The 13,230-nt window shown below is 47.8% G+C and overlaps 1 protein-coding gene across 1 annotated transcript in view; it reads right to left on the bottom strand.

The window, feature by feature from the left end:
- LOC308143243 (forkhead box protein N3-like) overlaps window positions 1-13,230 on the bottom strand; it is a 52,278-nt gene that overhangs the window by 11,411 nt on the left and 27,637 nt on the right. Inside the window, exon 2 of the mRNA XM_080513982.1 lies at window positions 6,408-7,007. Within this exon, the coding sequence (XP_080370108.1) occupies window positions 6,408-6,989 (582 nt within the window). The 5' untranslated portion in view covers window positions 6,990-7,007. The remainder of the gene's footprint in view (window positions 1-6,407; window positions 7,008-13,230) is intronic.

Here is a 13,230-nt window from a genome sequence, read left to right as displayed (position 1 = left end):
CCCCGCATGCGATGCACAGAAAGCGGCGTGCCACTCGGGAGGTAAGAGGCTTTTGACATCCGCCACGTTTCCACGCGCGACACGAGGATCACCGTTACATACCGTGCAAATAAATGTCCGATAAACGGGAGGATTAGTAGCATATAGCATTGTTGTTGGGGGAGGGGTGGTGGGTGGGGGAGGGGGGGGGGGGGGTCTCGAAAGGGAATTACAGCAATGTTTCCAACACGGACGGTCACAAAGAGGGAAAAGCCACGGAAATAGATTTACCCTACAGGTTTCCTCTGACAGCAGTTTGTTGAACTTGTTTGAAAGCTTCGGGACGACAAAAAAAGCGGCACAGCAGCAGGACAAAGAGGCCCGGCTGAGTCGAAATGCTATTTTTTCTGTCTCGCGCACACACACAGAGACGCAAAAAACAACAACAACACCCTCCAAACAAACTGGGAGGGCTAATACGTTGTAAAGGTCTTCTGCAGGTGAATTGACTTTTCGCAGCGACTCGTTTCCCCATGTGGTTCCGATTTGGTGAAAAGTTTTGTTTGTTTTTTTGTTTTTGTTTTGTCTCTCCAATGCTTCTCATGCAACCTCACTTCGAGGCCTCTCACACCAATGATTCTGACTGATTAATGCAAAAAAACAAACAACCTACAATAATACCAATACGGTGACGATACTTATGGTCATTCAACAAAAACGTGTGTTAAGTCTTTCTAATGCAATAGGCGGGGAGCAGAAACGACGAGGATTGTGTTTATAATCACTCAAACAATGAAAGATTTGCACTTGTTGACTCCTGGCGTCGTCAAGGTAACAACGTAACGAGGGAACTTGTGGGAGAATATGAAAAATGAGGAACAGTTCTTTTTAGTCCATCAGCAAAATTGGAACTTAAGGATCACAAGGTTGAGCTTGAATTTCTTTGTTCGCTAATGAAGCAGAAGGAAGCGAAACGCCAAAGTTTAAAGGGTCATAGTGTAGAAAATCCACGTTCTAAAGGTTTTCCAGCAGGACTCGTCGTCCCCCACACCTGGAACGACGCCCCGGAAGTGAAGACAGTGTGTCCTCTCTCTCCCCGGCTAGTTCCAGGTTTTTAAAAGTGTGTTGCTCTAAGCAGCCAATCAGAAATCAAACCCTATATCGTGTCATCGGGGGGTTCAGCCAATCACAATCAAGGTAGGCTCCTCCCCCTATCAGGCAGCTCTACTCTGGCACATGGCGCCACGAGAGGAAGTACTTCCTGTTCTTCCCATATATGGGCCGTGTGTGGGCGGGGCCAGTCCAGCTCACACAGACACAGCAGAATCGGAATGCAGCTCCTATTATCCAATATTCAATTGTTTTAAAATCTGTATATGACCCCTTTAAATCCATAAACACCTGCGCTATGAAAGACTTTCGGCCTCGTTAACGGATTCACGTGACATTACGTGACGTTTACGCGACAACGGTGGCCGGAGCTGCTGAAAACACAACATTTTTTTTCGAAAACACGACTTTTCACAAACTCCCTACGGACAGACGGGACACTAAAAACGTCCGCTTCCGTTGCTGGTGTCAACGGGACACTAAAAATGCGACATATTATTATTGCATATTTTGAGTTCTCCTATTGTGCATTTGCTGAATATATGACAAAACAAAAAAACAACTGCACAATGCAACAGAGAACATTTCTAATTAAATGATTCGTTTTAAGGTGGAAAAAAAGAGAAAGACCTGGCGGAGGTCAAGGTCAAAGTGAGAGGTGACACACTTTCAGTGAGTCTTAAGATTTCCAAACTACTTTTTCTCCCTGCTGTGATTTCATAAGAGGCTTTGGGAGATAGATCACCGCGTGTGTGTGTGCGTGTGTGTGTGTGTGTGTGTGTGTGTGTGTGTGTGTGGTGCTGATATAACGCCGTTCTCCAGATCCACAAGTCTGAGGGCAACAGCCCTTGTCATTATAGCATGTCATTCAGCACGGTAAGGAATCCTGTTTGTAAACAAAAGCCATGGCAACCATGGGACTCTCACGCTCTCTCTCTCTCTCTGCCTCACACACACACACACGGCACACACACATGCACACACACACACACACGCACACACACACACACACCCGCAGAGGCAAGCTTGCTCTACACTAGTCCCCATCTTGTCATCTGCCTGGATATGACCCAGAAATACAGCCACCGGAACAAATAGGCCACTGTCATATTAATCTCCACCTCTGTAAATTGATGGAAATATAATTTGGTGCGTTCACAGTGAGCCACGTTCTCCCCCCCCCCCTCCCGTCCACCCGCCCGCGACGATGCCTTAACCCCCCCCCCCCCTTCACCAAAATCCCTCCGTCTTTGTCGTCTTGCACGGCGAGCGGCGAGTTAAAACATAACGCAGCATAGAGGGAAGTATCTTACACCCTGTAATCGCACAATTAAGCAAAAAAGAAGAAGAAAAAAAAAGACAGTCAACTTGTAAAGCAAAAAAAAAAAAAAAACCCTATATTTTTTTTAAATAAAAAGGAGAGCAAGGAGGAGAAGAACAAAATAAAAGGTGCATTCACATGCACTCGTTCTCAGTGGAAAGCTTTGAATGGCAGAGTCTGACTGAAATTACAGAGATTCTGTAATTGCAGCTTCAGATAAAGCGCAGCACTTGGCAGGTAGAGTAAGAGTCTGCAGAGATGTGCCCTCATTTCTACACCGACACGATGCTCGCGTGTGTGTGTGCGTGTGTGTGAGTGTGAGTGTGTGTGTTTGAGTGTGTGTGTTAGCCCTTTTAAGCATTCATGCATGGTTGTGTGTGCGTGCACTTGTTTGCCTGCGTGTCAGACGCGCCCTGTCGGCGTGTGCGCGGCTTTGGAATGCGTGCGAGAGAGAGGGGAGGAGAGAGAGAGAGAGAGAGAGAGAGAGAGAGAGAGAGAGAGAGAGAGAGAGAGAGAGAGAGAAAGGGGAATAGATTTGAAGGGTTAATTAGCGTGCTGTCTTAAACAGTGGTGCAGTGACAGGAAGACAAGACGAGCTGTCCTTGCCAAATTCACCTCTGCAGATGCCACACACACACACACGCGCACACGCACACACACACACACACACGCATGCACACACACACACACGCACGCACACACACACACACACGGCGAAGTCGGTAAAGCCCAAATCAGTTTTCCCGTTGCTACAGCAACAGCATACTTTTATGTCAACTGCAGCCTTGTTACTATGGAGATATGTATACAAGAGAAACTCTGCGCCGTTGTAGTCAAGGGCCAGATGACAGGGTGTTACACACACACACACACACACGCACACACGCACGCACGCACACGCGGAAGGGTTCAGACATTCACACGCTGGTCAAGGAAAGCATGAAGAGTTCTCATATCCTCCAGTATAATCTCAATCAGCCCAATGCACACGGCTCGCATTGATCCTTGCTGTTTATCCCCCCCCCCCCCCCCCCCCCCCCCCCCCCCACACCAACACCCCTCGGGCAAGATGAAATCCAAAGTCTGTCGGCATCTGTGTTATTAAATCCTCCAGTATTAATTTAGCACTAATTGAGTGAGGGATTCATCCCCCCGTTTACCCGGAGTCTTTAATAGAGTAAAATCTGGATGTGAGGGGGGGGAGGGGGAGAGGGGTGTATAAAAAGACAGTATCGAGACTTAAATCAAAAGCGAAACGCCGTTCCCGGCGGGGAAGCGCAGAACGTCGGCGTGAAAGAGAACTATGAAAGCAGGAGATCATCAACTATTGATAAAGGCTGGATCTGGTACAGCTGTAGACAAAATACAAAATATGTTTGACTTCGCGTCCGATTTGCCGGCAAACGGCTGATAAAACCGTCTGCCGGTGAGATCAAGCTAACAAACCCCCGCGCCGCCGCGGTTACCGTGACGACCCAAACGGCGACCCGAGGCCCGGCGCGAGCAGAAAGGCAGGTTCGCTGGCGGCTCCTCTGGTGAGTCACCGCTCCATTCAGGGCGATGCCACAAAGGGCCCCCCCCGTTTCACACCCTGGCATTTAAAAGCATTTTATTTTTTTTTTGCGATTGATGGCGCGCTATTTGACCACATAAAAGTATGGTGTGGAAATTGGAGCCGTGAGGACGGACGCTGTGATCCGGCCATCTTTAGAGGCGTGAAGTCCGATTTTTCACCCTGTTCCTCAAAATCGGGTTTCCTGTTATTGACACAGGCCACAGTGGGGTTTTTTTTTTGTTTTTTGCAAGTAAAATAAGGAAAATTGTAGATTTACTGAAACGACCAAAAACTAAACTAAAATGTTATGTTTGCCTCCAACAACCAGGAGAATTAATATCAGATTTTTTTGGACATTAAGGCACTTAAAAAAAAAAAAAAAAAAAATGTTTGGCTGGTCATTTGATACCAATAAGCAACTTAAACATGTAAATGGAACAATAAATGACGATGGCACAGCTCTGTCGGAAATCATCCATTACTACCGTATTTCACTGAGCAAAATGTCACCAAAAATTTTATAATAAAAAACTGTACATAGATAAAGTGACAGAATTCGGTGTCTGAGAAATGTGTGACGTACTCAAGAAAAGCAGGGAAACTGCGTTCATCTGGACGACTCTTAATTTTTTGGTTTCGTTTCGGGCCAACCTGACTAATGCGGTGGCGAAAATACGGTACGTGCGATGCGGTCAAGGAACACCGCGAGCAATCGAAAGTGACCCACGTCTCAGAAGTGATTGTCTTTTTGACATTAGTTGGACAAAGCGTTTGTCCTCTCCAGCCCCTTCGTGACGCCACGTTCGACGCGGCGCTTATAGAAAATGGATTGACGAACGCCAACGCGGAGGCACACGCCGTGACCGCGTGCAAAAAATATCAACAATTTGCAATCATGCAAAGTGCAAATCCCCTTAAATGACTAAGCTTCCCTTGTGTTTCAAGCGCGTATTGAATATTCAATACGGCATATTGACCTCGACACAAGACCACAGCGGGGGGTCTCTTCTCTTCAAAGGCGATATTGTGTTGGCAGCATCAGATATTCCTTTTGATTGATAAAAGTACAAATGTTCCAACACAGACTGTTGGATTAAGGGTTGGAGTTTTTTTTTTTTTTTTTTCAACACAGCTGCACTATTCCAGTCTGTTTGTAGCGTCTCTTTTGTGAGCTGCTCGGACCCCGATTGACCCGAAAGTTCCTGCGACGCGTTCCACCGCCACAATGGTAATAAATTCCAAAGGAGGGGAAATGAGTTCATATAGTCTTGTGGCATTTTTACTGCCAAAATAGAGGAAGGAGGGGGGGGGGGGGGGGGGGGGAGTGGTAGAAAAATCTGTCAAACAAATAAAGAGTTATGACGGGCACAGGTGGCGCGCTCAACTCCCGGCGAAGAGACGGACGAAAAGGAAATACCGCGAATGCTTGACCCCGGCGACGACAAGGAGCAGGAAGTGGTGGTGCAGAGCAACATGAAGCAAATCAGATGTGAAATGTCACGCTTACTCATTCCCCTGACCGTCGTTCACACCAATTTGGGGTTACGGGGCGGTAAACCGGAAAAAATTTGCCGATACCGAAATTACCAACGTCATTTTGCCCATGTCGGTATCGTAACAAAAATGGAGGCGAGGCAATGGGAGGACGGGTCAGAAGTTTTACAGTCGTTTAAAGGGGCAATAAAAAGATCCAGGGGAGTCACACTATCAGTATAACCGCTACATCTCGTAGACAAACTTTTTTTTCTCTTTGCGCAGTGGAGTCGTTATCGTCCATTTATCGTTATCGAGGTGAACTGCTCAACATACCGTCGTATCGATTTGAGCCACAACCCTTTTGTTGAGACATGAATGGTTTGGAGAAACACCAACGTGTAGCGTTAAACTAAAACCAGAACACCAAACAAGTATACATCATCTATTTACGATGGGATCTGCTTGCCAGAGTTGGAAAGTACTTAGAAAATCGACGGGAACGAAAACTGCCAACCGTCTTCAGAAGCAGTTCGACCTCGGTTTACTCTTCCACTTAAGGCAAACATCTCGAAGTCAAGCTGATGGAACACAAATGCATGAAAATGGCTCTTTATGTTGCTTTAGCATCCACGTTTAAAACGCGAGTGCTTTTCCAGCGACCAACCAAACAATGCGCTCTTCGGTGATGAATATTTCATTGACCTTAATACATGAATTGGAAACATTTGTCAAGTCTCTTGCAGAATGCTCCACCGTGGCCATGCAAAGCCGCCAAATTTCCAAGATTAAAAAAGGAAAAAAAAAAAGGGACCAGGACTCAATAAATTAGATGCAAAAGAAACAGGACATGGATCTTGAAGGTCAAAACGTCCAAGACGACTTCATTTGCGACTCCAAGAGCCGGGTCAATCAATACCCAGCCCCCAGCCGGAGGGGAAGTAAATACTATCGTATCGAGTTCCTTACCTGGCTGCGATCTTTATCCACTTTCTTGAAGCACTTGTTGAGCGACAGATTGTGGCGCACCGAGTTCTTCCAGCCAGTGGGGGCGCTGGCAAAGTACGGGAAGTGCTCGAGAATCCAGCCGTAGATATCCTTCACCGGCAGCCGCTTGTTGGGCGCGTCCTCGATGGCCATGAAGATCAAGCAGCTGAAGGAGTACGGGGGTTTCCGGTTGGCCCCCGCCGTCAGGTCGTACGCCGAGTGCGCGTCGCCCAGCAGGGGGTCGTCCGGGGACGGGGACGAGGAGGAGGGCGAGCGCGGGTGCTGGCCGTCGGGGTCCTGCAGCGGCGAGACGCTGCGCAGCCCGGAGTGGCTGAAGCTGTTGAGGAGGTCCGTGCTCTCGTGGAGCCAGGAGAGGCTGGTGAGCTCCTCGTCCTCGGCCTTGGAGAAGGAGGCGGAGAGGGAGAGGGAGAGGTCGGCCGCCTCGGCCTCGGACGCCGCCGTGGCGGCGTCGCCCTGCCGGTACGGCGGGCTCATGCCCTGCGAGGCGCTGGCTCCACTACTGGGGCTCTGGGCCTTCTTACTGGGGGGCATGGTGGGTCCCATCCAGCCCAGGGCGCACTCCTAGAGAGCAAGAGAGAAAAGAAACACACATCAGCACCTCGTTTTTCCCCCTCCCCAACAAGGCAGTGTTCTATCTCAGTGGTCCCCAATCCCTGGACCGCGGACCGGTACCGGTCCGTGGATCAATTGGCACCGGGCCGCCCAAGAAATAATTAATTATTTCCGTTGTATTTATTATCTGAGTCTGAACAATCTTCGGAAAGTTTCTTTTCGAAGGGGAAAAGGGCCGGTGAAGAGACAGAAGAAGAGCCTACAACTTCCAAGAAAAAAAGAAAGTTTTCAGCAGACAGTACCAGGAGTTCTACTTGAAGTATGGATTTATGGCGACAGGTGATTCCCACAGACCAAAGCCCGCTCTGCATAATATGCGAACGGCTCTCTAACGAGGTAATGAAGCCTGCAATAATATAAATAATCTACGAACCCGCAGTACAATTGTCAAGCATTGACCAGTCCGCGGTGATAAAAAGGTTGGGGACCACTGTTCTATCTGGCCGGGGGAGGGGAAGGGGGGGTACGGCAAATGTAGTGCCTCATTGCTTCAGGAAAGCTCGCCTTGTACAACTACCCTCTAATTACTGGCGTACCAGCAGACTATTGACATTACACTGCTGTCATAACATGTGACGTGTTAAAGGTCTAATGGACGCGGGGGTCGCAGGAAGTCGGCCGGCGATTTAACAAACTCAACTGCGGCAGAACATTAAATTGTCACGGGCGGCGCGCAAATGAAAGAATAAAACTTTTAGCTCCCTGATTTACAACGGTGGAAACGGCATCGAGTGTTTGTGCCACAGTTTAGGGGGACGGGGGGGGACGGGGGGGGGGGTCGGTAGCCAGAGATGATGACGATCGGGACGCGTGCCAAGAGAAGAAACAAATTACGAGTTCAAATCCATCGGCGTCCTAATCAGACCGAGTCATTCTGCTAACATTAGAGCGGCGCTCGTTACACGCAGGCAGAGCGCGATAATTGTAGGGGAACACTTCCACCCACCCCCAACCCCCCCCCCCCACCACAACCCGAGTATCACACCACAATCAGAAGGCTCACAACAGGCCCTTTGATTGTCCTCTAGCACAGACAGCTGTGGGAAGAACCCGGGCCGCGGCTTCAGCAAAATGTAATCTGTTCCACTCGCTCTGAACACGTTTCACAGTCTAGACACACACACGTACACACACACACACACACACACACACACACACACACACGCCGATACACAAACAACACGCCCACACGTTTGTGTGGACATCGCTGGAGATAACGCTCTTTCAAGTCCGTGAACCCACTCAAATAAATTCCTCTAAACTCTATATTACAGACTCTACGTTCTAAAACCTCCACCGTCAGCGGGACGGAGGCTCTTTTTTGTTTCGCGTTCATTTAACAACCGCGACGTCGTTCACCGCGACGTTTTCACGCCAATGCAACTTTTACGAAACGCCGCGACGATATTAAACAGTTCTGCACGTGCTCAGTAGGTAGACAGTTAACAAACTAGAGTCCATATTCTCCCGGGACTTGGTAGTTTTAGAGTTCAGATTCAGTATTAAAAAAAAAAAAAAAAAACACAAAACAAAAATGTTTCTGTGCTCGCCTTTGTTAATGTTTATAGCGTATTGTTCTCTCTCTGTGTGTGTGGTTTCATAACACAAACAATTCAAAATGTTCAAAAGCAAAACTTTTCTGAAATGAAAATGCAAAATGAGATAAAAAGAAAAAAAAGCGTTTTCACTTGAAACGAGGCCTTAAAACACGTAAACGTATAAAAAAAAAAAAACAAGTTTTGGCCTCAAACAGTGATTGCAGGAAGAAGTGACGACTTAATGCATGCAAAAGGTTTTTTTCCATTTTTTTTTTATATTAACGACATGCAGCGGTCTCTAGTTCCCCCCCCCCCCCCAAGGTTAACCAGCTATGCCGGCAGCATATCAGCTAAACATGCAACATGCTTTGATGTTGTGGCGTATGGCGGTATAACGGTATAACGGGGCGGTAAATAAACCCTGATGCACATGATGTTGATGTCTTTTTTGCCTTGAGGGGGGAGGGGGGGAGTTTGTTCTTCCCAAATCAATTTCCACACTTGGGACACAGATTGACCAACTGCCATTTCTCAGATCTTTATTTATTTATTTACTTATTTATTTCATCGTAACGCACGCCTCCTGCACTGCATTCAATCCGCTGCAATATCTGTAGTACCTGAAGGCTCCAACTCAACGCCCTTCTTGAACCCGGAATTAATTGTAATCCTAGCCTTTAAGTGGCGCCTGAAAAAACAAACAAACAAATAAATAAGACTTGAAAAGCAAAACCCTTCCAACAAACTTCATCCACACACACGATGCACGTGAGTGACAAGCATGTCTGCACGCCGGCTGAATATTAATGTTATGAAACTGTGAGCACGGAGAAGCACACACACACACTCTCACACACACACACACACTCTCTCTCTCACACACACACACCAGCGAGCTTTAGCACACGAGGATTAAATCTCGATGCGTCCCGGCCGCCCCCCCCCCCCCCGTGCGGCTGCGATCGCTCTCTAATCCAAGGTGATCGCCGGCCGATCTCCCCCCCCCCCCCCCCCCCCCACTCTGCGTGATTGACTGACAGCTGTCACCCATGGCAACCCCCGCCGTGCCCCGGCAAAACTGTCAGCTCGCCGCCGCCGTGCTGGACCGGCCGCGTCGCCATGGCAACAGGGCGAAAACAACTCGTCGCCCACCCCCACACCGTTTGTTCTGTCGCGTTCCTCCTTCCTCTCCTCGTCTTCGTCCCCCCCCCCCCCCCCCACATCCCCCCACCCCCCCATTCTGACCAGCCGCGGATCACTTCACTTAACGGTGCTGATAGGCTGCGGTGGCCGAGCTAAATATAGAATTGTGAATTATAGCTGCTGCGCCGTTGTTGGCCAGCCTTATAGCCACCTCTCTGCAACAACCCCCCCCCCCCCCCCTACCACCACCACCACCCCCCCTCCAACCCACCCCCCCCCCCACTTCGGATTGTTTGTGCATCTTGAAAAACGGTGTCCGGTTTACACAGAAATGCTGAAAACAATGTAGTTCTCATGCTGGGCCACTAGTGGGCGTCGTCACACTCACATGCATGCAGAGAATAATAATAATACAGTCTAAATATTAGCAACCGGTTTAAAAAAATATATATCAAAAAATTTCACCCAGAATGCAAATGAATGCCTAAAATGAAAAGGTATCAGATAAGACCTTAAAAAAAAAAAAAAGTAAAACCATGTTTTTTTTAAACAGAATCAAACGAGCACAGATCAAAAAATTATCTATAATTCACGGCCTGTGGGTCAGTCGTTGACGACAAACATATTTCAGGTTCAGGATAAGAGAAAAATCTGGAAATCACTTCAAATGTATGAGAGTTTCGTTTCGTTTCATTCATTCATTCATTAGCCTTCAATGATTCAGGAGAAACACGTTGAGATTAATAATCTCTTTTGCAAGTGTGACCTGGTTTACAGTTTAATGCGTTGAGATTCAGCGACGTTTTTTTTTTTGGATCAATACAAATATAATAGAAATATACAATATAAATATAGAAATTTAGAAGATATGAAGCACAATTTCTTTAAGTTTACTCATGACTGAATGTAAATGTGATGGAATTTTAACATCATATAAAAATATACAATACAAAATAGGATTATTCAGTCAACATTAGAATAAAAAAAAAAAAAAGAATAAAAGTTGAAATAAAAGCATCTTGATTCCTCACTGTTCCGCCAAGTTGCCTGGCCCAACATGGCGGCGTAACTGACGCACAAATGCATCGACAAATGCGGCGTTTATGCATATTTTCTATGCAATCGACCGTCTCTGCAGTGGTGGCATGAAAAAAAAAAAAAAAACACAAAACAAAAAAAAAAAAAACTGCTCTGCCAAACGTAAAGTCTTTGATCTGGTTTCCCCGGCTCTTCCTCCCCGTCTTCCTCGTCCTCTTCCTCACTTCCCGCCGTGTCTGACAGCACGCGAGCTCATTCAACAAGCTGTACCTGCGTCTGCGGCGCGGCGTTTGTTTGCGCCAATATTGACATTGAGCGTAATGAATTCAAATTGCCGCGGCGACGATCGACGCCGCCGCCGCTGAAAATAGTGAGCAGGTAATCAAAGGGATGGGCGAGGCGGTGAAGAGGGCGTTTGACAGGCTTTTCAAGGTGCGCGCGGCTCCCCGCGCTTTTGAAAGGCTCGTCACGGCGCGCACGCGAGCGTGTGTGTGTGTGTGTGTGTGCGTGTGTGTGAGGGCACTGTGTTGACATTGTTCCTCGCAGGACTCCTCTGGAATGTGGAGAATGCGAGTAGAAGCGCACAAAGAAATCAAAACCTCCCGACGCTCGTTTTAACTTGTTAGGTGTTTAAAAACATTTTTTTTTATTAATATCATATTTTTTTTTCTCCAGCAGGGATGGTTTTCCGGATTTCTGATTTAAATCCTGCGCACTCGTAAACGAAACAACACTTTTACTTCTTGTCAACGGTCATTAACACTAAAAACACGGAGTTAACTGGGAAGTGGGAAATTTCAAAACTTCCTAATAGGAATAAGTAAAAGTGGTGAAATCCAGACCTCGTTTTTGAAAGCGAAAATTGAAAACGGCCGATGTGTTTTGGGCGTCCGTCGTCACGACGACGGCGCCCGGAGCCAGTGAAAATCCCAACGGCTGCGAACGTGGAAAGTTTTTTGACTCTCGTCGCCGTGGAAACGGGAGAAACTTTTGTGAAATGCTGCCTCTTCTGCAAGCGCGAGTAAACAACAGTGTACATATGAGCGATGCCGGTTTTTTCAAATTTTCTGCCGTTTCCGTGGAAACGTGAAACTCTTCTTCACCGACAACGCGGAGACGTTTCCACTTGAGGTCAGAAATGGGAAATTGGGAAATTTCAAAACTCCTAATAGGAATAATTAAAAGCGAAAATTGAAAACGCCCGTTGTGTTTCGGGTGTCCGTCGTCACGACGACGGCGCTCGGAGCCGGTGAAAATCCCAACGGCTGCGAACGTGGAAAGTTTTTTGACTCTCGTCGCCATGGAAACAGGAGAAACTTTTGTGAAAGGCTGCAGTAGTAAACAGCTCTTCTGCAAGCGCGAGTAAACAACATTGTACGGAAGAGCGACGCCGTTATTTTTTCCGAAATTTCCCGCCGTTTCCGTGGAAACGTGAAACCCTTCCTCACCGACAACGCGGAGACGTTCCCACTTGAGATCACAGAGCCTCTCGTCTCTTAACGATCGGACGACGAGACCCGTCTTAATGTGAACGGCGCAAACTCTTGACTTTTCCAAAACCGCGCCGTTAAATCACCCCCCCCCCACCCCCCCCCAAAAAAAATGGTGGCGGATGGTGGGGGGAGGGGAAAAAATAAAAAAGATTTTTCAGCTCTGGGAAAAAAGGTGCAACACAAATAAAATAAAAATTGAACAGTCTCTCTTTGTGTCATCTCGCACTAACATTTGAAAATAACAAGCGCCGTACCTCCTCGCAGAATAAAAGTGTCACATCATATCAGTGTCGGCGATACCGGCTTTGGTGTTGCTTGGTATCGGATCAAAACGGGGGGGGGGGGGGGATTGGCGGCGGCGGCGTCTCTGATGCTCTCCCTCCCTCCCGTCTCCTCTCCCTCCTCCTTGTTATGTTGCCATGGTGGCGAGGGGGCCGTGAAACATTACGGCTGACAGTAAAGTCATCTCATTTTACTGTTGCTATGACAACAAACTCCTCGCTGTCGGTCGGGGCCACTGCGAGCTGCCGCCCGAGCCTCGTGCCGGAGCGTGCGTACGACGCACGTACGTGTGTGTGTGTGTGTGTGTGTGTGTGTGTGTGCCACCACGGCTCCCATGGGCTCTCGTAAAGCTTTAACACACTCGCTCAGCTTTAAACAAACTTCCACGCAAACTTCTGCAGTGGACGCCCCTCAGGACCGGCTGCTAAAGGACAAAGACAGATATCGCTCAAGTTCAGACTAAATGATGCTCGTTGGCTGTGTGTGTGTGTGTGTGTGTGTGTGTGTGAGAGAGAGTGTGTGCGCGTGTGTGTGTTAGAAGCATCCTCACATTTGTTTGACAGATGGGACTGTGCTATTCTCTCTGTCTTCTTCATTCTCTGGATCTCTTTTGTGTTTGCATGCTTTGTTTTGATTTGTGTTCGTCTCTGTTTGGCATGTCCACATTTGGCTTAGCGT

The sequence above is a fragment of the Blennius ocellaris genome (genome assembly GCF_963422515.1).
Source record: "Blennius ocellaris genome assembly, chromosome: 18".
In the NCBI taxonomy this organism is placed as follows: Eukaryota; Metazoa; Chordata; class Actinopteri; order Blenniiformes; family Blenniidae; genus Blennius; species Blennius ocellaris.
Note: the sequence above shows the minus strand (reverse complement) of the source record. Positions and strands in the feature narration are given on the sequence as shown.